A 27,663-nucleotide genomic window follows, 5' to 3' on the forward strand; every position below is an offset into this window, starting at 1 on the left:
TCCCAAGCAGGGTTTCACCAATATGGGTTTTGAAGGCCAGTACTGATTCTGTTGTGTTAAAGCTGCCAGTCGGTGATATTTCGCTCCGCTATTTAATATCTTTAAAATTGGCATAGATCAAAGTGGGCGGAAGTTCCATGCTTTATTCGGAGGACTGAGCAATTAAATGAAAAAAATAAAATCTGGAAATATAATAATATTTCATTGCAGGTTTTACAGACTGTTTCTATGGATGACACTGACTGGCCAATATCTGATATTTAAATATCGGCCCCATGTATCAGAATGCGGCAGTAGTCAACAATAAATATATTCAGTAACATCCAAAATGGCCACCGCAGGGTCCATAGACCAATCAGATGCCAGTGTTTCCATAGTGTTTTTTTTAAAATGCATTTCACTTGCAAGCTACCTGGGTTGCGATATGTGTTCCCGACTGCATGGAAAGTTATTAGTTTTCCAATATGTGAAGAAGAATGACTTATAACAGATGGAGCGTTCTGCATATGTATTTGTCTCCTGCTGAAGTGATTTGGTGTGACGGATTTCCCTTGATGTTTTGTGGCACTTTTTCTGTTTTGCAAATACGTGGCCAAAATGTGCGGCGACTGTTGATTTCAATTAGGAAGCGGGCAGAGGAACCATGACACAAGAACATGCTAATTAGAATTATGTCAGCATATGTCAAGTAGCAATTATGGTAATCCCTGTCAATGGTTCAAATCAATCTTGTCACCTTTGGCGTAGCACGAGGAATATTATTGCCGTTGAATGATCATATTAAAATCCTAATTAGAGACGAGGGACATGGAGGCGAAGATCCAGTCTCTTATTGTTATCTTTAGTCTCTGCCTTTGGTTCTGGAGACATTCTTCTCAATGCAAAGGCATGAGAACGACGCATTATCCAGGCAGAAGAATTTCACTTTGCCTTTTACTTAAATAGTACACATCAGTCTGAATGCATTTATGAATACAACAATAGAAAACAACTCAGATGACATCATGATACCAAAGTGCGATTGACAAAATCCAGTCGAATGTGAGCATGGTGCAGTGTTACATCAGCTTACACTGATAGTACAGATGTATTCTTATCTTAGGGTCACTTTACTGGAACAGCTTCCCCCTTCTAGAGCAAGGAGGAAAAGTGTTTCTTTGATTTCAACGCTATCCTATAGAAAAAAAAAAAATAGGTCAGCCTCATTCATTTGGGAGGAGCAATGTTCATTTTTATTAAAATGACAAGCAGGCCCGGTCTTTTCAAAAACAGTTGGGAATTCCCAAAGACACAGAAAAGTTCAATTGGAATGAATAATAGAAAAAGACAGCCATGGGAGAGGTGCCTGGAAAGAAGCCTAATGAATAAATAAGAGTGGGAATGGAATGAAGGGGAAATTCAGCATCAGGTAGCAGTGGTGCCACCAGGCTCTATTTAGCATCCTTATATTTTCCATCACCATCCACCCAAGGAAAAGAAAAATCCATAAAGCGGTAGTTCCCTCAGTGACTTCACATGTGCCCGTTTTAAATTTGATATCTGAATCAAAGGCATTGCCCCGTATAGAACGAGATGTGATTTATCTATCCAAACGTATCAATATTTTGTGTGATAACTGGGGGATGGTTTTTACTTTCATTTTTAATTACCTTCCCCTACTTTTGTCTATTTTTTCCCCCACACATGTTCTTGACTTCCAGGAATATAGCCATCACATATTTTACACACTAATTTAATAGATTAATGATTTAAGAGTGGTACAGAGATTAGTTTTATTGATTTAGCAATTGTTTTTTTGTTTATTTTTGCAAAATGTTTGCACAAATCCTGCTATCTGCTCTATTTTGGACATACTTGATTATAAGAAGAATTTACCAGTTGTGTTATCTTATGTTTTGGTCAATTTTAGCTGTTTTTGACAATTTGTGGAAAATGCTACATACCTAAAATTATAGAAAAATGTCTCTCTTCACCTAATCTAATCTAAAATCTTGCAAAAAAGGCAGTCATAGGACTACAAGACCCCCCCCCCCCCCCCCCCCTTACAACTCATCAGGTTTGCAGGTTCATTCTGCATCATTTAGCATTCTGATTTCATGTCACGGATCCATCTTGAATGATTGTGAAGATAAGTCAGGGACACAATCCATATGCAACTTGCCTGAGTGGAAAAAAAAATACACAAGTCTTCCCTCCCACCGCTAAAAAAAACGCCACATCCCCCCCCACACCCCCCACACCAAACAGGCGTGTCGTCCCTTTAAAGTTCATATCTAGAAATGTCGCTGCGGGCAAAATGAAAGCGATCGAGTATTTTTTCAGCTTCACTCTCAGGCGTATTATTGTTTCACTTTCTCTTCTAACTTAGAGACTAAACTCTGCAAGTCCTCTGCTTTGTGGTCTGTTATCGCGACCAGCATTGCTATCGCGAAAACACCAAGAGATTGCCTTGATTTAGCCCTGAATACAATAGAACTAAAGGTTTAGCAAAGACAAAATTGCAGTAAATATAATAGTTTGCCCTACATTTGAAGCGTAATCATTTGCTTTTTCCTTCACGTGTGCCTGTCTGCAGACATGTTCACAAGCTCCAAGCTGAAGCACAGCGTGTCAGACAGCGCGGACAAAAGCGGGGTGAAAAACCGGCTGAAGAAGTTCATCATCCGGCGACCATCGATGAAGACCTTGCAAGAGAAAGGCATCATTAAAGGTGATGCTTTTCACTAATTCAAACATTGACACTCACGACATGAATAAAACACCCTGGAATATGTCCCGACAAGGAGAGACTGTCTGAGAACGCCTCTGTTTATTCATGATTCATGTGTTATGCTTTCACGGGGTTATTATCGCAAATGGTTATTCATATTGTGATGAACTTGCGATGAACCGTCAGACTAAGTTTTCAGCTAACAGTCACTCTCTGAAGAGCGGTGTAGGAAATTTTTTTAAGAGACTCAATTTCTTTTACAATTGATTGTCACCGTGGCAATACGACTAATCGCTCTTACAGTGATTCGAAAATCGTCTCTTCTCCTCCAACGCAGAAGAACAACAGCGGCAGATAAACGAACTGAATGCATTTTCACTCGAACAAACCGCCGCCGATCCGAGGCAGCTACCCGCCCATTCCTCAAAGGGGTAACTAATTTATTGAGCTCACGGTTGAAGGAAAATACACCATTAAAGGGCATATTTAAGCACATTTGCAATCCTAAGAAGAAGGTAACGGTATTTGGAATTTTCCCCCAGCTTCAAGGAGACCCTTTAATGTTGTGTCCACGGGACAAACGCGAGATCAAAGGGAGGAGGACGTTATTGACGGAATAAATGAAATACTTGTGGATTAAGGAATGGGGCAGGTGGCCCCCAGACTGTCCTTTTTGGCAGAGCTGGTGGGCAAGCCACTTCAGAGAGTGTGCTTCCTCAAATCACGTTCTCTCCCCCACCCCCCACCCCCCTCCACTCTTCTCTCCTATCATTCTTCAGAATGCAAATTAAATCCATGCGACGGGAGGGTTATTTGAATTCCTTTAGGAGGGGTAATTTTGCTCCATTTCTCTGCCCTCCCTCCCCCCTCTCTGCTCTCCCCCCCCCCCCCCCCCCCCCCCCTTGCTTATCTTCGCCGAGCGCCGGGGAAGAAGTGCATTTTGTATGCAAAGGTGCCCCGCTCGGAGTCATTTATGTATTTGGTGCACCCTCCCCTCCCCTCCGCTGTATAAACAAGAGAGGGCGATCTTTGATGTTCCACAGGCTGCGGAGAGGCGCGATACCCGACGAGAGCACCTCACCGCCGAGCGTGAAAATCGGCCTGTGTTCCATGTGTGCTGGCTAACCCCCGAGATGCGTTAAGGCCACGGCCTTTCTGTTCCCCACTTGGCTTGATGAAGTTAGTAGCTGCAGAGGCTTTTGGAATTTAGTGCCTGTTGGGCCGAGTTCAGAGAGCCCTTTCCTCGCTAAGTCAGTTGGACAAAAGTGGAGTAATGAAGCAATGGAAACGTTCGCATGAGGAGAGCGAACGAGGAGCCGCCTCTGTTTAGAGTCGCGCCACTTGGGAGACGCAAGGTTCATGTGAAAAAATGTCAATAAAAAAAGTGGATCTGATTTAACAGATATTCCACTTTTTGACTTAAAGTTGTACTGTTGCAATGAAAGGTGAGATCTGACAAAAAGAACGTAATAATGTCACAGAAGTTTGTAAATGATGAAACTGAAAAGCCAATTTTTTAAAATTTTTTAACGTCTGTGGCTCTGCACAAACCTCTTCTAACAAGTCATAACTCTTCACTCTCCAGATCGCGTGTTCGGGTGCCACTTGTTGACACTTTGCGAGCGCGAAGGAACCACCGTGCCAAAGTTCGTCAAGCTCTGTCTGGAAACTGTGGAGAAACGAGGTATGTGCTCTCGTACCATTCTGCTGAAAGCTCACATTTGCCAGTTCTTTTATTGTGTATGGGAACGAGATTAAAATGCACGATATCTGTGTGGGAAAGGCTCGAAGAATGCACTTCCCTGTTCTTCTCCTGGATTAGGTTTTGAGATCTTCTCTCAGCTCCACATCCTGGCCCCCGCGGCCTCTCTATACCTCTCCGACGCTTCATCTCACACAATCGCGCAAATCTCCCGTTTCAGCATTTCATACTGTTTACACTTTCTTTCCATGTTGACATTTTCAAGCTCATTTGACAAGATCCACGGTCTAAAGTGGCTGCTTTAGAAGAAGTGTGTCTCGGTCATTGACTTTTAGCGTTCCAGCACAGTGTGTCTGATCAGCAGTTTCCCAGGCTCCCTAACATAGCTGGCGAGGCAAAGGGGCTGAACCCTGAGGAAAACGCTCCCCAGCATCCCAAATCACTCATTTTTGGTCCCCGTCCAGAATGGAGTCCACTTCAGACTGTTTACACCGAGCCGAAATTGAGAGTGAATTATGTGTTGGTGTAATGGGTCCCGTTTGTGGTTTTGGCTGAACATTTGTTCAGGACTATTAGTTATCTTGGGGTAAAATTGCGGCGGCCTGATAAACTTGCTGAGAAAATAATACTGATTAAGAGTGCCTTTAAACTATGGCAATTATGATTTAGAGCAACTGTTATGTTTATTGATCCATGATGGACTTTGGCCTGTAAGAAAATAAACCTTTCAACACAAGTGAAGCTCATGGCGAGGCGGTGGGGAGAGCTGTGAAAGGGAGCGCAAACAAACAACCTTGAACAAGTTGAAGTAGAAAGCAATGTGCCCACATGTATTTTAGCTTCACTTCTATCAGGTCATTCTGACATGGGTCACAGACACTGGAGGACGCAGTGTCTCCTTTACTTTCCGCGCCAGCTTATATCCTCAAGTTACCCCGGCAGTGACAACGGTACATTCCGTGCCGCTGTCAAACGCATGAAATGTGGACATTCATTAGTGCAATCAATATAAAGGGCAGGGGGAAATGTCATCCTGGCTACCTCTGCCCAGTGTTAGTTTGCTGTGACAACAGTGTCCCGAAAATGAGCTGCAGGAACTGAGCGGGCATCTCATGGAATGTGCTCATCTTTCTTATGCACTGGGTCTGGGGGTATGTGGATTACGGTTTGACCGATTTTTGAAGTCTCACACTGGTATTTTTGTTTTAAAGCTACCGATAGCTGATAGTTTGTGTTGATGTTCAACATCTTAAACATTTTACATGTCAAAAAATGACTAATATTCAGTGATTCGACCACCTATTCAGTTATTGTTTCCCTGTTCTCATAATTCTGACTTTAAACTCAGAATACTGACTTTAATCTCAGAATTGTGACTTTTTTCTCAGAATTCTGATTTTAATCTCAGAATTCTGACTTTATTCTCAGACCTTAATGTCAGAATTCTGACTTTAAACTCAGAACTCAAACACATTTTTCACATGTGGCCCTGATCCTCTTCTGTAGCAAACTAGTAGTCTAACCTTAATTTGGATGCTTTCATACCTGCAGGTCACACTGTTTTAACTATACAAAGTGTACAAAATCAACATCAGCATGTCTTTGTGTACTTCTAATTATTTGTCAGACCCTATATCATCAACTAAAGCTGTATTACCTCCTGTGAAATGTAACAGGTTTCATTGAATTAATATGATTCCTATGAACACTGTTTTACACAGAATGGCATGTAAAAAAACATTGTTCATTTTTAGAGCGGGGACAGTGAAAGCATGACAAGCTGTCGACTGATATTGAGTTGGTTTGGCAGTCTCATCTTGAGTCCTTGGATGCAGCACAGAATGGCAGGCCTACTCTATAATCAAAGTAGTCCTCAAAATCTCACAGTGAAATGGAGCCATATGGCATCGCAGTCCAAGCCCCTGACGAGGCTCACTGACGGTTTATTCTACAGCAGTCAGTCTGAACAATGGGAATCAGAAACCAAGAACTACAGTCTCATTGATACTTAACTGTCCTCTAAATTCATATCCGTGCGTGTATTTGGAGCATGTATTTCCTGATTATACTAGATTAGTATATTCACTGGCAATTCTGCTGCAGTCATGAACAATGTGAATCAGAAATCATTGGAAATTCATATCAATCCTATACAGTACTGTGCAAAAGTCTTAGCCACATGTAAAAAAAAAAAAAAAAAATCCATAAAGCGAAGATGCTTTCAAAAATAATGAAATGAAAAAAAATTCTAAATATAAAAAAAAATGCTATAAAAAGCAGTCTGCTGACACACTAATGCAGAAAATAAATAAACATCTAAGACAAAATGTATATAAAAAATCTAGGGTGCCTAAGACTTTTGCACAGTACTGTATATATGCCAGTAATGCTGTGCAATATTATATTATACAGATAATGATTCAACAGCAGTTAGTATGGACAATGAGAATCAGAAATCTAAGGTTGCAATCTTATTGATATGTGTTGTCCTCTAACTTCATATCCATGCAATATCAAAGTCATGCATGTATTTTGGTCACACTAAATTATTCAATAGCAGTAAACAATGTAATTCAGAAACCAAGAGCCAGTATGATTTTTTATCATTTTTGCCCTCACAATTAATATGCCTGCATTTTTAAATGTGTTTGTTGATTGTATAATACTGTTTCACTTACATTTCGTGTGTATTTCCAGGTCTGGTCTGGAAGCTGATGGCATCCGTCTGTATTTACACGTGTTTGTTGAACATACTGTAGCAAAGACCATTTCACTTCTGTTTAACATGTACATTTTCCAGGCCTGGACGCCGATGGCATCTACAGAGTCAGTGGCAACCTAGCTACCATCCAGAAGCTGCGGTTCATAGTGGATCAAGGTCGGTTGAACGAGAATGCTTTCCACAACTGCAGTTGTTAGTAAATTGTAATTTTCTGTCAGCGGGTAACAAGCTACACATAATTTGCCCTCGTTGGAAGTTGGAATTTGACTCTGGTTTTAGTGTTTACCATTACAACAGTTTATCCCAAACACACACACACACACACACACACGCAAATTATCCAACATTTCCATGTGAGATGCTCAAGCCCATGGGGATTTCTCCCACAGACAAACAAACGTCTGTACTGCCTAGTCAAAGAACAAGGACAGACCACTGACCTCTTACTATAATTCAAAAACACTGAAACACGAAAGCAACCCCCCTCTGGAATGCATGTTACCATATTTTTCCTTCTGTACCTTGTGATTCCCGGTTCAGAGGCCGGATCGCAACACAAGACACAAGCGCTCGAGAGTGACATCACCGGCATTTCCAGCATTCCGTGCATTTTGGCGCGGTGACACCATGTGCCTACTTTCTGTTAACGCCCATTTTGTTCTTAACGCGCGTTGTTCCTCCAACTCGCGCTCGCACTTCAGAGACACTGGACATTGTCGAGGCAGAGGGACGCTCACAATGCCTGTGATCGTTTACATTATGTAGGCTGGCCTACGTTTGCCACATCGCATAGCATACTATGAAAATTCCACGGGGCACATTCAGCCTTTGCGACTGATACTAATTTTCTTTTTCACTCCTCAGCTGAACTTGAAGTGCATTCCAAAGAAAAAAAAGACCGACTTCCCCCCCCCCCCCACCCCCACCCCCACCCCGAGCGAATCCTTGTGCCGAGGCTCAATAGCCGGGCAACAGTGGGCTGATTAGAAATGAGCTTATAGGTGTCAAGTGGATCCACTGGCTGAGGCTGACTGACTGAAAGTTGAGGCTTCTAGTGTTCGAGGCAAACTAAAATAAGAATGAATGTCACTCAGTGAATACCGTTTTGGAGGTGCAAGTTAAGACTTACGCCAACCGCTTTACAAATTAATACAAATCAACAGCCTTTTCGAAAATGAGTTCTCTACATGTGAATTGTTTGGCGGATCCCCTGATACCGCATGATTAGCGCCTTGTAAAGGGTAATTGTCTCAGTAGGTGAAGGATGGCATATTTCCAAGCACAATATACATCCTAATGTGACTTCATGCGGTAGCGAGGCAGCGTCAGACCTCCAGGCCTGTCAGCTTGGCTCTGGCTCACACGGCTTCCCTCCTGTGGCACCGCGAAGCCGCTTTCTCCCTCCGAATCGCTTGTCTACCTGATGGCCTGTGTCACTACCAGGGGCCCTCTCCGGTCTCAGCTCTATTAAAACTGAGTGATTTCAGCGGAGGGTTATATCGCCTCAAACGGAGAGCGAAAACATGTGGCGCCAGACCTCTGGGCAGCCGGGGAGGCCCGGCTGTTAGCGAGCGAGCGCTGTTAGCAGGTAAACATTAGCATAGTAATTAGCCCCAGCTAATTCTCCCAATTAAAGCTGTGTTGTTCCCTCTGTCTTCCCTCCTGTCCTCTGCCTGCCTGGTGTTCTCCCAGAGGAGGAGCTTAACTTGGACGGCAGCCAGTGGGAGGACATCCACGTTGTCACCGGCGCGCTCAAGATGTTTTTCCGCGAGCTGCCAGAGCCGCTGTTCCCCTTCCGATTCTTTGAGCTGTTTGTGGAGGCCATAAGTGAGTAAAGCCCAGCTGCATTTTCTGTCAACACCGCTGGTTTTGTGTCAGCTGCTTTCTTTGCCATATTGGCAAGGCTCGCAGTCACCTTGCAGTCACTTCTATTGTTCCAAAGTACTGGCCTGAATACTTCTTTTTTTGCTGCAATTCATTTTCATCATCCCCTCTAATAGCCCCAATATGACATTGATTCTGGCTAATGTGTCAGAATGCTAGTTGATATTCAGCCAAGACCATATTTTATGCAGTTTACCCTTCGTTTTACATAGTAACACATTCATTTGGCCCTGTGGTGTATTAGCCTTAATCCTGTTTACAGTGAGTGCCTGTGTTTGCCTCTAGAACTGTTGTCCCTTAAGGCAGCTCACTTAAAGACTAAACTATTTCTCACTCTCTGAGCTGGAAAGGGAGAGACCACTGGGAATTCAGCTGATAAGCAAAGTTGATGTTTACACTATGTGCACAGGAACAGAGGAGATATCAATAGAAAGCCTGGCACAACTGGGGCCAATCCAGGATTTTATAAATCGAGTCAAATTCACTTAAATGCATTTGAATAGGAGTTTGAATTGAAAATGTCTGGGAGGTGAACATGAATTTCGGAAAAAAAAGTAGAATTGAGGGATTTTAGGAAAATTAGCTGACAAAACTATATGGCATTCTCACCTGGAAAGCTTCAATAAAGCAGAAAAGCGAATGAACACGAGGTTTCATGTACTTAATTGAATTGAATTCTTCTTCCTTAGATTTAATAGAAATTGAGGTCTGCTTGTTATGATAATATCAGTTCACAATTCAATTTTGAATTAACCACAAAGCCTGCATAGCACAGTAGCATGTTGTACTGGAATTCAAAGTTACAGTGTAATAGCACAAGAATTATGAAAATTAATCACAAAGGCTTTCTATAAAACAGGGACCTTTTTGGCATTCTCTCACTAATAGAAATCAAATTAATGTGTTTTTAAAGTGTTTTTCCATGTGTTCTCCACGATCTCAAATAGTAAGGAAGAGGTTCTTTTGCTCACCTCTGAAATTCCCCCAGTTATGAATTAAACCCTGTCTGGGCCAACTGTGTTGGTTCAAAGGCTCCTGTGAACCTGGTGTGCAATCCGGGGTCCAGTCATAAGCTGTCACCAGATCCTCCAGCCGCTCATGTGTCACCCTCCTGTCTCACATCTCAGTCAGGCTCCATCAGGCCTGGCCATCAGACCCCCCACCCCACCCCCCCTATCAGCCGGACAGACGACGCCTCTGTGCTAACCTTGTATAAACAATGCCATTAAAGGTCGGAGTCTGGTGCTGAAATGCTACCTGAGCCATGTGTTCCTTGCCTCGGGGTTGAACCGTGGGCCAGCAGTATCAGTTGGTCTCATGTGTGACTAAGGTATACATATAATATATAGTATATATAATCTGCCACATAACTTCTACAGTGGCTGAGCATTGTATTTGGACAAGAATGCTTACTGTAAAATGTTCAATGCTCGGCTGCAGACCAAGTTGGGTGCGGCCTATTTTTACCGGGCTAACAAGTTTTCTATGCAGTTTAGAGAAAGTCTCCTCTATTATCAAATCTGTTCCACCCCGTGCCCAAAAATATTCTCACAGAGACCTTGAAAGCAGATTGCCAACAATCCCAAGGTGGTGGCATAATTTGGCAATAAATATTTACATGCTCGAAATGTAGGCCAGAATACCCACTGGCACTCAAGGTGGTTCCATCCACTTAATCAGATAAGCATGTGCGTGGCTGATGAGTCGCAGACAGCGTTTAGACAACTAATTAGCAGTGGAGGAAGCCCCTCATAGCAGGAGGTGTAATTAGGCTAACCTGCTACAAGTTTCTCTGCTACCCCAGATCAACGGCCAGGGGAGGAGAATGCACAGATTTGTGACTAAACGTGGTGGTGGTAATACAGGAGGACGGGTGAAGAGAGATGTTAGCAGATGTTTTGCTGGAGCACCTTAGTTTACATTTCAAACGAGCTATCGTTTTGCGTTTTAGAGAGCGACATCTTTGTGCTGAGCTTCAGCGTTCGCGTTTAGAGACGTTTAGAGGCGATGCTGTTCGGTACTGAGGAATCTTTTTGGTCCTCGCCCTCTGAAGCCTTGTTCGGGTTCTGGGAAATATTGAGGCAGATAATCAGCCTATGATAAGAGTCCATTAGGGATTTCATGAACCTACCTTACCCAAGTTGCAATCCAGATGCGATTTCATGAGGTGAACAGTTCACCTCATGAAAAATCTGGTTATTAAATTTCTCATTGAATCTCATTGTCATTGAATGACAAGAAGATGGATTCAGGATTTCTTGAAATATGACCGATCTCTGTTAGCTTATAAAGGAAGGAAGGTGTCAAAGATTGACGGCTTCCCTGATGTGTAGCGTTACCTGAAGTAGCCTCAAATACTTTAGCTTTAGCTCTGGTAGGCTAAAAAAAAATAATGTTAGCTAGTTAGCCTCCCTACATCCCATCACATCCAAATAGCCTAGCTGTAGCCACTTAGCTAGCTATGTTGCTAAAACTTAATTAGAAGAAAACGGTTTCCAGACATATGACTATGGATTTCATTTGGGCATAGTGAAATGAAGAAAATACTTCTGCTAAAGAGAATCAACAGCAACCTGGCTGAGCCGATGGGCTCATGAGCAGAGGGCAACATCTGTGCCAGGCATTAGCTTGTAAACGGATATGTGTGACTCTTTGCCCCGTGCCCATCTATCACCCTCCATTTAAGACAATGTGAAACGGTCTCTCGGTGGTGATGGAGGAGATGGGTCGTCATCATTAGCGCCGCGGCGGCCATCTTGGCAGTAATGGGGTTGCATTACAGGGGGGAGATCCTCTGGGCCTGGACGGGCCCCGCTGAAATGAGAGGTGGGATGATTATACTAGCTCCACTTCACCAGCTCTCTAATTGAAATCCCCCAGCCAGCAGATAGTGGTGCGAGGTTTGCTTTGCCATAATGTGTCTCTACATGCAGATTTTTTCGTGACACCCAGCAAGACACAGTGTGCAGATTGACAGACCCACTGCCTTATTAGCAGCCTTTTGCAGTGATTAAAAGCCATACTGTCATTTCCACTTTAAAGCTTTTGGTAATCATAGTTTTTATGTTATGTAATACAAAGCCATGTTCCACATTGCAAACTAAATACAAACACAATGTTTTGCTCCACCATTTTTTCAGTCGTACACCCTCTTTAATTCATCTTTCTTTTCCTTTATTCATTCTCTCACTACTTTTGTGCGCACAGATCACAGATGCCTGTTAACTCCTCCCTCTCTCTCTCTCTCTCTCTCTCTCTCTCTCTCTCTCTCTCTCTCTCTCTCTCTCTCTCTCTCTCTCTCTCTCTCTCTCTCTCTCTCTCTCTCTCTCTCTCTCTCTCTCTCTCTCTCTCGATTTGGTGAGTTTGTATTTATTTTTTTCTGTGCCGGGTCCTCAGGTGGGGCCCATGCCCTGTTTCCCTTCCCTGTGAGCTGTTCATTCTTGGATGGCTGAGAGGAGCAGCTGTGTTTGCAGGCCATGATCCTGGCACCAACGTAGCAGAATCTATTATTCATGTGGCCCTAGTATCAGAGCGGGGGATCTGGAATCTCCAGCCACCTGTCTCACAGACAAGCCTGCCTTTTTGTTCCCAGCAAATCAATGCAAACACTGATGAATTGAGTTTTATCTTTTTGGAACACTGACATAGATGTCGTTTGAACACCAAAGTTGTTGCTATAATTTGTATTTTTTTTTTTTTTTTTTTTTTTTAGCAAGGGTGTTATTCAAAGTATCACCAGTAAATGTGTAAATTGGCAGAGAGATTCTCCTTTGTGTGTGTGTGTGTGTGTGTGTGTGTGAGTGCGCATTTGCAAGTTGTTTATTTTTACTTTATACCAGAGAGTTGACCTCTCTTAACATAGTTTCCTTTTCCTCTTTCTGCCCCTCACCCCCAGTCTCACTCGCAGAAATTAAAATCGGGCGAGCATTCGTAAAAATTGTTATTCTATTAATTCAAAAATGCTAATTAGGAAAAGGCATATTTTCCCCAGTTGTTTGGTCCTTGTCTATGCCCTCAGTAACCATGGAAATAGAGTCATGTGAGTTTGTAACTGGGCCACCCAGGCGAGAACAGATCGTATGAATACTGCTCCACAATCTCAACCTAGCCAGGGACTTTTGCATCAAACTGTAGCTGACTATATTTCCTTCATATTTTTTTTTTTTTTCATATTTCTCCACCCTAGTGACACAGAAGCACAAACATTTTTCAGGAGTGTCAATGAGATCTGTTGTGTTTGCCAATTACCTCTACATATAAATTAATTCCACTCTCACTTTAACCACTATTGAACATAGATGCACATAGTATCTGGCAAATTGGAGAATCTGATGTTTGTGAGTATTCATCTGTATGCAAAATGGTTTCAGAGGTTCTATCACACTATATCGTAATATAGTAATATTCTACATGCTGCTAAGGCTGGCCACAATTGGGTCAGCTCATCAGAAGCATATTTTATCCAAACATTTCTTGGAAAGGGTAAAGTCCAGCTCCAGCTCCAGGTCATCCCGGGTAACACACCACTTCTTTAACTTCAAAGAGCCGTCATTTACATATGAATTATTGTACATATTTATGTTTTGCCCTAGTTTTAACGAATGATCACTATTAGGGGGAAAGAAGGAACTGAGAAGTAACTGGAAATTTACCACAAGTCCCTTCACCTCTGCTGCACCCCCTCCCAAAAAAAAAAAAAAAAAAATTCTATTCAGTTGATATATCCAGACTTAGAGAGCACAGCAGAGCCATTATCAGTCAGATTGATTATTCACTTATCCCTAATGAGTATTAATTATGTTTGTGTGTTTTTGTGTTTGGGGTGCGGAGTGAAGCCCTTACATAAATATGCAATGATAGAATGCATAAATTCACTTTTGTACAATTGTGCTCGTGTGGCTTTTGTGGGTTAATTGCACAGTCCGGTTACCTCTGATGAAGATGACACCTTCTTCTGCGAAACAGGGCGATTCAATGGTACTTATTAGTTAATTTCTTTTTATAACTCTTTGAAACTCCGCCTCATTTGCATGCAAGTAAGCTGGCCATGCAAATCGTTTGAAATGCAAAAATATATCTAGTTTCTATATTTCATCAAGGAGCTTTTCATGTTTAATAAATTACAGACGCCATCCTCTAAGACTTTGTTATTCATTAACCAAAAGCACACAATTGGGATCCATTTAAAATCTTAATCACAACCTGCAGGATTATTTGCTTTCTGCTAATATTTGCCTTGACGGGGCCTTGGTAAGCCAGTACACTGAGCCTGGAGACGGGCTTGTACGGCAAGCTGTCTCGAAACAAACTAGGTCTCTCTGTTTGTAATGGGATTAGATGCACAGCAGTTTTAGGTGCTGAATGTGTATCCAGTCGCTGTGTCACCGATTGAAACAGTTATCTGGGAATGGGGGGGGGGGGAAGAAAACTTGAGGCTATTGTCTAGTTAATTAATATTATTTACTCAGAATGGAATAAGCAAAGGAATTTGTACATGTTGCGTTTTTTTTTTTTTTTTTTTTTTTTTAGTTCAGGACATTCTAGTTTGCCATTGTGTCACTGAAGACACTGTAGAGGAGAAAAATAAGTTAATGCTGAAATATCTAAGAGTTTTTATTATTGTACATTAAAGCTGCAGCAGTAGTATGTCATATACCTCGCTCAGCCGAGGTGTTGAAATATGTGGGGGCCTGTTACGGCTCCTTGCGTTACCCCTTGTCATTGTATTGAATTTCATTTCCACATTGGTGTGTTTGTTTGTGTTGTTGTAAACAGACCTCAGTGGGGAGTTGTAATGGTCTCTTGTCATAACAGGCCATAAATCACTCTGCTCCCTCAAGGTGCCCAAAAAGCAGCCTAATGCTGCGGCCTGGGACTCCGCTCGACATGACTAATGTTCATTTAGTCTTCTGCGGGTTAACGTCACTTGTCCGAGACATTTCCTATTGCTCCCGAGCTCCGTCGCCCCCCCCCCGTTTGTAATCGACCCATAATGATGCTGGTTTTTACTCACTAAAGGACATTCGGAAGATATCAGATACAGTTCTGTGACTGTACTTTGTTCTTGGCATTGTTTGCATTGCTATCGTTTCTAAGTGGTTCCTGCTTTTCTGGTGCATGTCGTTAGTTGAAGTGATTCAGCATATTTAGATGGCACAGTCTTAACATTTCTGCCTGCTTTAAATTAATGACAGTGTCCCCACCATCTGTCCGCAATGGTAGGCTGAGGGGCATCTCCAATATGTCCGCCACCAACGGCAAAGTAATTAATGAATCATGTCCTTTGTGCCAGTAATAGAGACTAGATTAAATATTTCAAAGCCGGCTACTGCTGATAGGTTGTGCGCAACAGCAGATGCTGGCAAATATTGATCTCTTCTTTCAAATCCAAAGCAGAGACGGCACCTCTTCGCGTCGGAAAAGCTTCTCGGAGGAAACTTTGCCCCGCTCGGTTTTGTCATTTCTTTACAAACTTAACGGGAGGGAGGAGGGGGGGAAACAATCGCTCACGACTCAGGGAAGCGCTCCCACATTCCAGAGAGCCTCACCTACAGCAGAAGGTCAGGGGCCCGGCTCTCCCTCCCTGAACGTGATGGTCCATCTGTGCCCAACTGGCGGCGGTTGGCAGCCGACACGGGCATCTGCCACCTGTGCCAATGCCAGCTCGGTGTACACGCAGACATCTGCTGTAGCCGTGCTCAAGGGGAGCCTCGGCCCTACAACAGAGAGCAGGCCAAACATTGTCCTGACTGTGTCTGCTAACAACCTGCCCTAATGAGAACACGCAGGCCCCGTCAGGCCGACGCTGCTTGACCCGCTGAGGTGAGCGGGGGGGGGGAAGCGGAGCACGGGCGAGCCGGGGGGGGAAACGCAGGGTTATCACTTAACTGGCGGTGAAGAGGAAGAACAGGTTGCAGCATTCAACAGATGAACGGGTAGAAGCCTCGCCTCGCTGCGGTGTCACTGTGTTTGGCGCTGTTTCACTGTGGGCTTTAAGAGCCAAGGCAACGGGAAGTGAGACACTTCACTTCTCTATAGCTGGGTGCTGTGAAACTTCATGGTGAAAGTTATTTCGGTCAAATCAGCTGTTACTTATTGAGCGAGGTTAAAGTCAAAATTGAAGTGAAGATTTATAATTATTCTGCTATAATCCTCTTTGAATGCAAATGCATTTCAGTGATGTCACATCACTGAAGGCAGGAGAACTTCTGGGTTCTTTGTCTATTTATTTATTTATTTATCTATTTATTTATTTATTTCATGTATACTATATATACTATATATATACAGTACTGTGCAAAAGTCATATGTCAATGATATCCATAAAGCGAAGATGCTTTCAAAACTAATGAAATGAAAAGTTTCTGAATATAAAAAAATTATAATAAACAGCAGACTACTGACACACTAATGCAGAAAACAAATAAACATCTAAGACTTCTAAGAAATTTATATAAAAAATCTAGGGTGCCTAAGACTTTTGCACAGTATTGTATATATTACAGACAGTAAGACAGTATGCATCTTATAATAAAGCACATTATTGTATAAGCAGTGCTTTTATGTATGTACTGTATATAATATACTATAAGCTGGTTCAGTTGCTAACATTAACTAGCAAGCCAGTTAGCCTATTCTATTCTGTATTCTCCATAGAAAAGATGAAGGCAGCTGATCAACTAGAGATCACATTCAAATAAACTGAGCGTTAATTAGGTGTATATGGCAGAGTCATTAACATACTGGGGGAACTATACAGAAAGTGTTTTTTTCTTACAGCTGATCACAGGCTGGTATTGTGTTTATGAGCAAGAGGTATAAAAACACCCCACCCCACTCTATTCTCTCCTCCTCTGCTCCTATAAAGACAGATACACGTCTTGGCCCAACTATTCCTAAATGGAATAGATCTAAAGCAGGCAAACATCTGTTCAGATTAACACGCAACGTTGTTTTTTTCTAAATTTGGGGGTTGAAAGGAGCTTGATCCGCGGTATTGATGTCTCTGGGACTGTGAGGACTAAATTGAGGATTTTCCCCCACCCAGATTATCTAGCTCATCTGAATGTGCTCTAGGTTTTTGTTTTTTTTGTGTGTGATTACAATGAAGCAGTGATTACAATGAAGTCTTACCAGATTCATCAAAGCAGATGCTCAGAGGGTTCACTGGTGGTATTTCTCTCACCTGATCTTCAACACCCCGCAGGCAAAAAAACCCAATATGCATTAGCATGACCCTCCCAGCAGTATGATCGATGCTTTCTGTGTCCTGGGGGTTAAAGGTCAAAATGAAGGCCCTCCAATAGAGAGCGGAGCATGATGGTCATTTTACTGACTCTCCAGCATCTGCATTAGCGCCAATATCTGCAGTCCCATGAGGAAGAGCCTGATAGGATATTCCCACATGGCCTCTAATTGGTCAGCAATCAAGGCTCATGTTACAGTACAACACAATAGCATCTAATGGCTTCCTGTAATCAACCATTTCTACTGAAAGTCTCACTAATACCACTTGAATGTGGAGAAGCGAGGACAATCAGAGAAGCATTTTGTATTGATCCATCTACGTATGGTAAGAACGCCAAGATGGCATTTTAGTAGTGTGGGAGAAACTTCCCTCGTGCTCTGTAGTTCAGGAATTAATTACACATGGTCAGCATGGCATGACTGGCCATAGTTTATGAGTTACTTTTAATTACCGAGGCAATTACAGCGCTCAAAATAAGTAAATTAATCAAATTAATTACCGTATCGCAGCTAGCCCGTAATGTCATGCATAAAATGCCGTTTCCTGTTTTCCCGCACAGAAACGAAGGACCCCAAGCAGAAGGTGCAGGGCATGAAGAAGCTGGTCCAGCAGCTGCCCAAGCCCAACCAAGACACCATGAGGCTGCTCTTCAGCCACCTGCAGAGGTGAGTTCATGGCACCTGCAAGCGTTCCAACCGGTCCTCAACCCACAAACTCATCAGGTTTTAGAATACACAGTAAATCAGACATGTTTGATTTATCCTAGCTGTACAGTACCATGAAAAAGTTTGAGTTTTTGCACAATTTGTTGGGCTACAAAATGATTTGAAATTGAAATTATTTGTAATTTGAAACAACAGCTGGTAACAGGTCTCAATGGAATCTCAATGGATTTCAGGGTGTGGGATGGATTCAATCTCAGAAAACGTGTAGTATAGTATAGTATAGTATAGTATAGAAAAGTATAGTATAGTAGAGTATATTATAGTATAGTATATTATAGTAAAATATGGTATAGTATATTAAAGTATAGAGTATATTAAAGTATAGTAAAGTATGGTATAGTATATTAAAGTATAGTATAGTATAGTATAGAGTATATTCAAGTATAGTATAGTATAGTATTTTAAAGTATAGTATAGCATAGTGTGGAATGTGAGCTTCATTTATGGGTGGCATTGGAGTCCAGGTCTTCTTGTTTCAAAGAAACAATAAAACAAATACATAAACATTTAATACAATTTTGTATTAAAGTACAATTTTGAATGGCAAATAATGTTCAAAACCTGTACCTCCAACCTGAATATGAGATCTGAGCAGCACAAGATATGAAATGTTGATCACAAAATATCAGTGACACAGTTCAGCTCAAGGGGTGCACTTACCTTTGCACGCCCTATTTTTCATTTATTTGAATTTTCTAACTTCATAAAAATATATAGAATTTTCTCATGACGTAATCGAAAACATTGTATAGGTCTCAGACCAAAAAAAGCAAATAATTTCATTATAAAATCATGTTGTAGCCCAACAAATTGTGCAAAAACTCAAGGGGTGTACAACATTTTTGACAGCACTGCATATGATTTGTTCTACTTGTTGGGACTTTCACTGACTAAATTCATTATAAATTCAGAACCCTTCATCTTCAGTCCTAATCCTAAACAAACCTTCATTTAAACCCATACCTGGATCTAAACCTGATCCTAATTCTAATCTCAATCCTAAACCCTAAACTAAACCCTCGTAGAAGCGAGGACCGACCAAAATGACCTCGCTTCGCTAAAACGCTATCGCTCCCAGTGTCTAAAATTCAAACTGGTTCTCACAAGGGCAGCAAAACAGGTACACACACACACACACACACACACACACACACACACACACACACACACACACACACTGTATAAACCCTGAGTCAGATCTGTTATCCACTATTCTGAGCAGCAGATTGACAGAGGGTCAAACTCGGCACTTTAAGAGGATGGAGAGGTCGGACGCTCTCCTGCCCTCCGTCCGCAACCGTCCAGGTCCCGCATGAGGGGCCGGGGGAAGTGACCTCAGCGCCGTGTGTATGTGTGTGTGTGTGTGTGAGAGTCGCCTGGCCCCTGTCCACTCCCGTCCCGTCCTGGCCAGGCTAAAGGGCCATATGGCTAAACCCACATCCCCAGAGAGGTGTTCTATCCCATCCCTAGCCCTTCTCCACATTTACCAGCCCCCCGCGCAGGAGGCCAACTGAACTCATTTTAGATTTATGAGCCCCTCCCTAACTGGAACATACCCCTTGGCTGCGGCGCGAAAACGTGTTTGTCTGTTTGGTTTCGCATGCCAGGTTCCTCAATTAGTCCAAAGCTCCCTATTCATATTCCTGCAGAATTGCCCTCGGAGGATGGCTGCCGGGGAGGATTTCTCTCTCTCTCTCTCTCTCTCTCTCTCTCTCTCTCTCTCTCTCTCTCTCTCTCTCTCTCTCCTCGCTCCTTTCCCTTCTCGCTCGTTTGCGCGATCATCATCTCATCCTCTCTCTCTCTCTTTCCCTCTCTCCCACTCTCTCTCGCTGACAAGACTCTTTCCCCTTTCCCCTTTTCCCTCCCGCTCGTTGAAACGTACCTATAGCACGGCTAAAATAAAAAGAAACGGGAGCAGAGAACGTCTGGAAACGGAGAGCGGTTCCACCTTCCCGGCTCACAGCTACCTAGCGTCTGTCGGGTGGGTGATCATAGAGGCTGTCAGTAGCCAGCCACTGACGCGTTGTTTCGTTCACACGCTTCCACTGCGAGCGGTTGCGGGGGACGGGGGTAAATCCCAAGCAGTGCCGCCAAGTCTGTCCCCTGGCCGCAGAATGGCTCCCCCTCGCCCCCCTGCCTCTCTCTCTCTCTCTCTCTCTCTCTCGTCTCATGTGACGGGGCGGCAGGAGAATCGGTCCCGAGGGAGCAGCGCCAGGAATGGGTGGGGGGGGGGGGGGGTGCCACACCCACACCTACTGATGTGGCCTAGCCCCTTATTCACTTATTTCTTCTCTCTCTTCTTCCCCCCCCTCTCTTTCTCTCTCTTTCTTCCTCTCTCTCCCCCCCACCCCTTCCTCTGCTCTCTCCTACGCTGGATGCGTAGCCTCTGCCTAATCTAAATTGCACACTAGACCACACTAAATGAGGATCATGTGTGATTTATTTATTTATTTCCGTACTTTATTATTTGCCTTTTTTTTTTTTTTTTTTTTTTTTTCCCTTCCCAGAGACAAGAACAGGCAAAAAGAGCTCACAGTGTATACAGCGCCCTTCCCCTTGAGGAGAAAAAGGGGGCACTGGGAAAATAATTACAAAGAGAGAAAAAAAACATTTTCCATCCCTATCAGATGACCGCAGTTCTTATCAGAGATGTCAGATGAGATTACAAGATGGTACTTGGGAGAGTGTGAGAATATGTGTGTGTGCGTGTGTGTGTGTGTGTGTGTGTGTGTGTGTCCTCGTCTCCCACATGAAGCGAGGTTTTTTCCCTCTGAAACGAAGAGTGTTTTTTTACGATCCCGGGCTTCGCTGAGGGGTTTTATTTCGGTCCTGGCTGGGGCCGGGCCTTTAGTAATGGAGGAGTCTATGAAGTTTTCGACTCCTTTGTTGTGGCTTCGTCCTCTGCCTGTGTGGAACCGGCGTTCCTCTCTCTCTCTTTTTTTTTTTCCCTCTCTCCCTCCTCCCCAATCCGTGGGGTCTGGCTTCAATATGGAGCTGTGTACTCGCATTGTGATGATGTGGTCAAGGAAACCAGATTCTCTGAAGTGTACCTTCACTTAGCCATTCTATTTCTTCCTTCTTTTTGTGGGTGTTTTTGTCACTGCTGTTCATGGTTGCCATTTACCGCAAGGGTTTTAAAACATCCACAGGCTCAGTTTTCCATCTCCACTTCTTGCTGACCTTAGAGAACTGTAAAAAACAAACCTTTGGAGCGACCTCGGTATAGGCGTGGCGGTCCTGAGATCAGCGGGTACCCGACCGGAATGGATTAAGTCCGTTTGTTTTTTTCTGGTGTGTGCGATCTAACATTTCACAATCCGGGCGTAAATATTTAGCCCCGTTTTGTGCACCGAAGACGCTCGCTGGAAACTTTTCAGCACTTGAACTTCGGAGGTATTTTTCGGGTTCGGGTTCGGATCAGACCTCTGAGCCATCCTCCTCTTCCTCTGGCACCTCGGCCCCCTCCCTTCCTCTCCTCCTCCTCCTCCTCCTTCTGTCCCCTCCCCACCTCAATGTATTATCTGTCCCGTGATCCTGAAGGAGTCAATGATCCTGACCCAATTAGCGGGAGCCTTCCAGGCAAGGAGGGAAGAGGGACGCCATCATGGTCCAGCTCCCATGTCCTGTCAAGCACCCCCCCGACACACACACACACACACACACTTAGGGAAAAAAACGAGATGCTAATTAATTAGCATTGGCATCTTGGGCCGCGCACGTCAGCTTATGTAGGGGATATCAATGGTTCGTCAGTTCACATCAAGAGTCCTGTGGTCACCTCCTGGGCACGCCGGACACTTGCCATTGTGCATGCCACCATGGCTCCTTCCCATCGCTGTGCGGCACTAGTGAACGTTAGAATGTTAGGCCGTGGTTGGATGACATGAGAAAGTAAAGTAAGTTGGCTGCTGCGCTGCAAAAAAAAAAAATCTCCATCTTAACAAGTCGTTTTAGCCTATTATTGAGTCCTAAAATCAGAATTTTCTTAAAATCAGTGAAAAAAATCTGCCAGTGAGGTTTGATCATTTCACTTGTTTCCAATGCAAATCAACTTGTTTCAAGAATTTTGTAGAATCAAGTGTCATTTTCTTGACAGCAGTGCAGTGATCTGCCTTATTCTGACTTGTCCCAACAAGACTGACACTCATTTCTAGAAAATTCCTGAAATTTGTCTCTTGGTTTAAGAAAAATGAGATTCGAAGGCCGAATAAGGCCGCGCGGGTGGAAAAGAAAAACACAAGGAGGTAAAAAAAAAAGAAAAGATAAAAAGACCCGAGGCAGAGGAAGAGGTGGCGAGGGGAAGGCAAGGATGAAAGGGAGGGCCTCGGTGGAAGAATGGCGGGGGGAGGACGAGGCGCGGCGGAAGCTGCCGTATTAACACCGGCTCCCAGTCGATCGCCATAGAGCAGGAGAATCAGCCAGGGAGCTTAGGTGATGTATCCCTCCTGTGAATATACAGTAGAATTACTTTAATAATTGAGTCTTCTTATTTGAGATCATTAGTGAGCCATTAGGCATGGCAATCCAGACCCTTAGATCATTGTACTGTTCTAATTAAGTTAAAATGCTGATGCCAGGACAGGCATGGAACAGTGATGTACTGTTTACAGGCACGGGGCTTAGGTTAATTGCAGACATAAATGGGAAATTATAGTGTGTACACATTCTAATCAGGTTTCACTTACGCTGCACTCAAGGACACACCCCGAAACACTTAGTCACAGAAATGCACCATATATACTGTACACGCATGCATGCACACATGCTGGCATAGACACTCACTCTCTCTCTCTCTCTCTCTCTCTCTCTCGCTCTTTTACACACACACACACACACACACACACACACACACAGGGAGGTTTTGAACTCTTATCATTCTGTCTCGTTTAAATTTTAAAGACGCAGTTTACAAGTTTTTAGGAAATTCCCGCCGGCGATCTACATATGTTTGTACCTAGTGGTCATCTTCTGACTAAACCCACTACACACAAGTTTAACCATAGCTTCATTCCTTTGGTAGAGATTTTTTTTTTGTTTTTTTTCTAACATGTTCACTAGATTTTGAAAGTGGAGGAACAGGGCAAAGCAATGGAATATGGTGTCTAGTTCTTCCTTTTTCCGATTCATGTTAAACAAATTTCAATGCAATTCTCAATGCTAATTTCTTACACCTGGATTCTGTTAGGAGGAGGTGAATTCGCGCTTTGCAAGCACTGATAATTGGGTGGTAATGATTCAATGTCCTGCAATTTAACACCCACCTGTAAACTGAGCTTCAAATCTGGATGCAATCAATGCAACTTGCCCACAACAATTTCTAGCAATTACTCAGCTTTTATGCATTTTATTTCCAGCTTGATGACACTGTGTGACGCATGCATATTCCATAAACTGCTAGTAGAAAGAAAACACCATAACAGAAAATAACACAATGCTTTATAGTAGCGATCGTCCTTTGCAGACTGACTTCCATATATTTGCGTCTTTAGTGTTGCAGTGTTTTGAATTCACAGCACATTTATTTTGACATTATAGACTGGAGGCATATTTAAAAGGAAAATTTCATTTCTTAGCTCAAAGTGAGATGAGGATAATTATTCATAATGATTGTGTCAGTGTGGATGATCATCAGGACTTTGCTTCATTAATGAGGTTAAGGAATATGCATGGCACGCGTGTGCTCAGTCCATAGTGTAATGACATATGGCAGGGCAAGATGTTGGCCATCACATGCAATTAACCATTTAAGAGCCAAGTTTTCATAGGTAACAGATACATCCTGATTTTGACCTTATTAGAAAAGCCCTCAGAGGGCATGAGTGTATTTTTATGTTTTACACTTCACTTTTTTTTACATTCTAAAATAGAGCTTGAACTATTGTTTCGTTACAGAAAACCCACTGCATATTGTTAGAAACACAAGACAAGGGAAAGAAAACATTTTTGCAATAGCGTACATGTGTAACACATCTAAGCAATAACAGTATGTGCTAAGAGGGCAGAAAAATTTACAGCTTGTGTTTTTGCTTTGTGTTTTATGACATGTAAGCCATAGATAACATCACTTCGGCTCTCCAAAATACCAGCTTTAGACGCCACAGCGGCAGAGACGAACACGCCTGGCGAGCTGACAATACCTTTTGGATGCAATTATGCGCTGAGAGGCCCTGTGTGGATCCGTTTTGGGCAAGGAGGGACTCGATCCCACCTCAGAACGCTTCGTCAAGAGCCCACTGACAGCTTGGAGAGCGGCCCTGTGCCGCAGTCCTTCCATCCCGTTCCAGGCCTCACTCCATAACGGGCCCAGAAGCCTGTGGGCTGCCTCCTCCGTGGAGCTGGTCCCCCCCCAGCCTGGCCTGCCTCTGTCCCCCAGCCAAGCCTCAGCACAAGGAGAATGCTGCACCCTGTCGCTAGCTTCTCCCCGCTCCACAGCACACAGCGCGAGCCAGTCCTCAGATACTCCCTTCCCTCGGCTTTAAGGTCTCCCTTTTTTAATGGAACACCTTCCCAAAGAGTCGGTTGAAAGGGGGAGGACAGTTCACACCAACACACACTGTTCACTAGAGTCCAGTTGTGTAGCTTTCTACCTTCGTGACCGGTTCCCCAACCACAGAAAATGTAGTCTTACACGAGTTGAATGTGGATCTCGGTTCCCTGCGCCAACTTTTTTTCTGGTTTCCTTGCCTTTCCAGACTCCCTGTGCTAAACCTCCGTCCACATTACTTTTAGAACTTTCCCCGTCGAGTCAATGGATGTTCTGCAATGCACACCACCACTGCTGAATTTGTGGTGTGGGGAGAGTGAGTGGTTTTAGTTGTGGCTGAACCTGGATCTTAGAGTACCTAAAGCTGGGTTCACGAAATGATATACCAGCGTTGCCAGTATTGAAACGAGATACACTTTCAACAGGGGCCATTTAAGGGTAAAAACGACTGTGCTGACAAACCTGAAGAAATAATATAGATGCGTATTGAGAGCAGTAGATGCAGAAATGTGGCGTTTGCCAAAAAATGCTTCTGACCTTCACTCGCCCCAGATCTCTTCACTTGAAAAGCTATGTTTACATTCAGTTTACAAATGCACACAACTACAATTGTGTCCTTTTTTTGTCAGGGTCCTGGTCTATTCAACGAAAAACCTAATGTCAACCCAGGGAATCAGCATCGTCTTTGGCCCGACACTGATGTGGCCGGAGATGGACTCGGGGAACATGGCAGTCAACATGGTCTACCAGAACCAGATAGTGGAATTCATTCTCATCGAGAGCCAGGAGATCTTCAGCCTCAACAAGAAATAGTGCTGTCTGCAAGCAGGAGTTGTGTTTGTTCATCAGATGGTGTCAGACTGTAGATATTTCTGTCATTTAGTCTATTATTGAGTCCTAAAATCTTAATTTTCTTAAAATAAGTGAAAAAATCTGCCAGTGGGGTTTGATAATTTCACTTGTTTCCAATGCAATTTTGTAGAATCAAGTGTCATTTTCTTGATAGTAGTGCAGTGATCTGCCTTATTCTGACTTGTTTCAAGATACTGACACTCATTTCTAGAAAACTCCTGAAACTGCATTGGAAACAAGTGGAGTTATCTCTCCTCCCTGGCAGAGTTTTACTCTTTTAAGAAAAATAAGATCTGAAGGCTGAATATGAGACTAAATGACTTGTTAAGATGGACGTTTTTTGCAGTGTGAAGATCAAAAAGAAGCATTGTGACTGAAGCTCTGTTACTTCAGCTCAATTCTCAACAAGTGTCCTTGTCGAGTGAAAGAGTTGCTCACTCAATATACTCAATAAATCATTAAGATTTTGTGCACACTCCAAAATTGTTCTCCCCAAAAATTAATGCATTGCCTGTTTTGGCACAGACTGTGAAAATAATTTGATGGTTCATTATCAGCCCAAAGTTTGTGGATGATCCTTTTTTAATTAATACCAACAAAGCTACAATTAGTTAAGGGAGTTTAAGTCCAGAATGACTGTGTTTTATTATACGTGACAGATCTCATTGTACTCACCGCTGTAGCCTTACGCCTAAAAATAATTTAAAAGTAATAAGTATTAGTTTTAAATTAGTCTAAGTTTTAAAATGTGAGTTTTAAAGTTGTGTGTAGAGGAGAACAAAGTCTAGTTGAGTGCAGTAACTGCAGTAGAGTCATCGTAATAAGACAAGAAATGGTATCGTCATTATGTGGATGAATCTGTGTATCCTCTAAATGATTATGCCTACTTGCTACTGTTATATTGCAACTAGTGTTATTGAGTCAATGAACAGGAGGATTTGCACCTCATGGTTATGAGTTTGAATAGTTATCTTGAAAAGGGAATAATGGTCTCCACATACCGAATTGAAATGTAATTAAAATGTAATTCATTCTTTGTCAACATTTATATGTCACATACTGTATCTGTGATGTAATGTTGAATTACAGTGTTTTTTTTTATTTTTATATTTTTTTTGTAGTCTGTATTTGGCCTTTGTAAAGGCATGTTTTGATAAAAATTAAATAACCCTTTATCAATGTATAGTAGAAATTTAGAATATCTTTGTTTGAAACTCTTCTGTCCCGCTTGTTTGAATTTCTGCACTGCTGATTTCTTCTTTTTATTTATGTAGGTTTTTTTTAGGTTAAGTCTTGCTGTGATTAAGAAAACAAAACAGGGAGACCCGGGCAAGATGACAGCAGCGCATCAAGTTACTGACAAAACAAAACCACTTAATATGAAACACCAACACACTCTGACAATATGCCAGTGAAAGTCTTGAAGAGAGAGGGCATGCGAGACAGAGAGACAGAGAGAAACACAAAACTGCTCTTTCATACATTGTTTTGCTTTTTAATATATTTTCTCCCACTCAAAAGTGACATTGATTGGTCGATTCTTATCATAAAACAGGACATAATTTGATCTTATAATTAACCATAATGGCTCTGTTGTAAGGGAAGTGATTCTAGCCACTGGGTGAAAATTACCTGACGTGAATAATAATAATATATACCAGTCAAAAGTTTTGACACACCTGACTGAATGTACTTTGTTTCTCATTCTCTTAAGCTATTGTAATTATAATGTGTAAATGCTTGAAATTAGTTTTTTAGCCAAATATAAATAGTGAAGTTGATGCCTATATATGAATTTCTTTCCAAAGCCTTTGCCTTTCCATCAAGGCAAAGGGCGACTACTTTAAAGAATCTAAAATATAAGATAGTTTTGACGCTTTTTTGGTCACTGCATAATTTCGTTTGTGTTCTTTCATAGTTTTGATGTTTTTAATATTATTCTAAAATGTGGAAAATAGTAAAAATAAAGAAAAATGTGTCAAAACTTTTGACTGGTAGTGTATATATATATATATATATATATATATATATAGATATATAGTAATATTTTACAATAATGGTACACTAAGTTAAGGGTTAGTTAATGCTTAATAAGCATTAACTAACCCTTAATTAACAGTTAACTAATGTGTAATTTACTGATGGTGTTCATGTTAACTAAGGTATTAATTTATACATTATTTAATAGTTTATAAAGATGACTATTAAATAATGTATAAATTAATACCTTAGCATGAACACCATTAGTAAATGATTACCAGACACATTAGTTAACTGTTCATTAAGGGTTAGTTAATGCTTATTAAGCATCAACTAACCCTTAATTAATGTACCCT

The 27,663-nt window shown here is 42.3% G+C and overlaps 1 protein-coding gene across 1 annotated transcript in view; it reads left to right on the forward strand.

Annotated features, from left to right (window-relative positions):
• arhgap15 (Rho GTPase activating protein 15) overlaps positions 1-27,300 on the forward strand; it is a 46,817-nt gene extending 19,517 nt beyond the window's left edge. Inside the window, exons 8-13 of the mRNA XM_071546731.1 lie at positions 2,576-2,710; positions 4,296-4,394; positions 7,213-7,290; positions 8,827-8,961; positions 17,826-17,931; positions 25,105-27,300. Of these exons, the coding sequence (XP_071402832.1) occupies positions 2,576-2,710; positions 4,296-4,394; positions 7,213-7,290; positions 8,827-8,961; positions 17,826-17,931; positions 25,105-25,288 (737 nt within the window). The 3' untranslated portion in view covers positions 25,289-27,300. The remainder of the gene's footprint in view (positions 1-2,575; positions 2,711-4,295; positions 4,395-7,212; positions 7,291-8,826; positions 8,962-17,825; positions 17,932-25,104) is intronic.
• Positions 27,301-27,663: the final 363 nt, after the last annotated feature.

The sequence above is a fragment of the Centroberyx affinis genome, unplaced genomic scaffold (genome assembly GCF_046629955.1).
Source record: "Centroberyx affinis isolate AG114_WGS23_722 - 3 ecotype Tasmania unplaced genomic scaffold, CSIRO-AGI_Caff_v1 ptg005419l_1, whole genome shotgun sequence".
NCBI lineage: Eukaryota > Metazoa > Chordata > Actinopteri > Beryciformes > Berycidae > Centroberyx > Centroberyx affinis.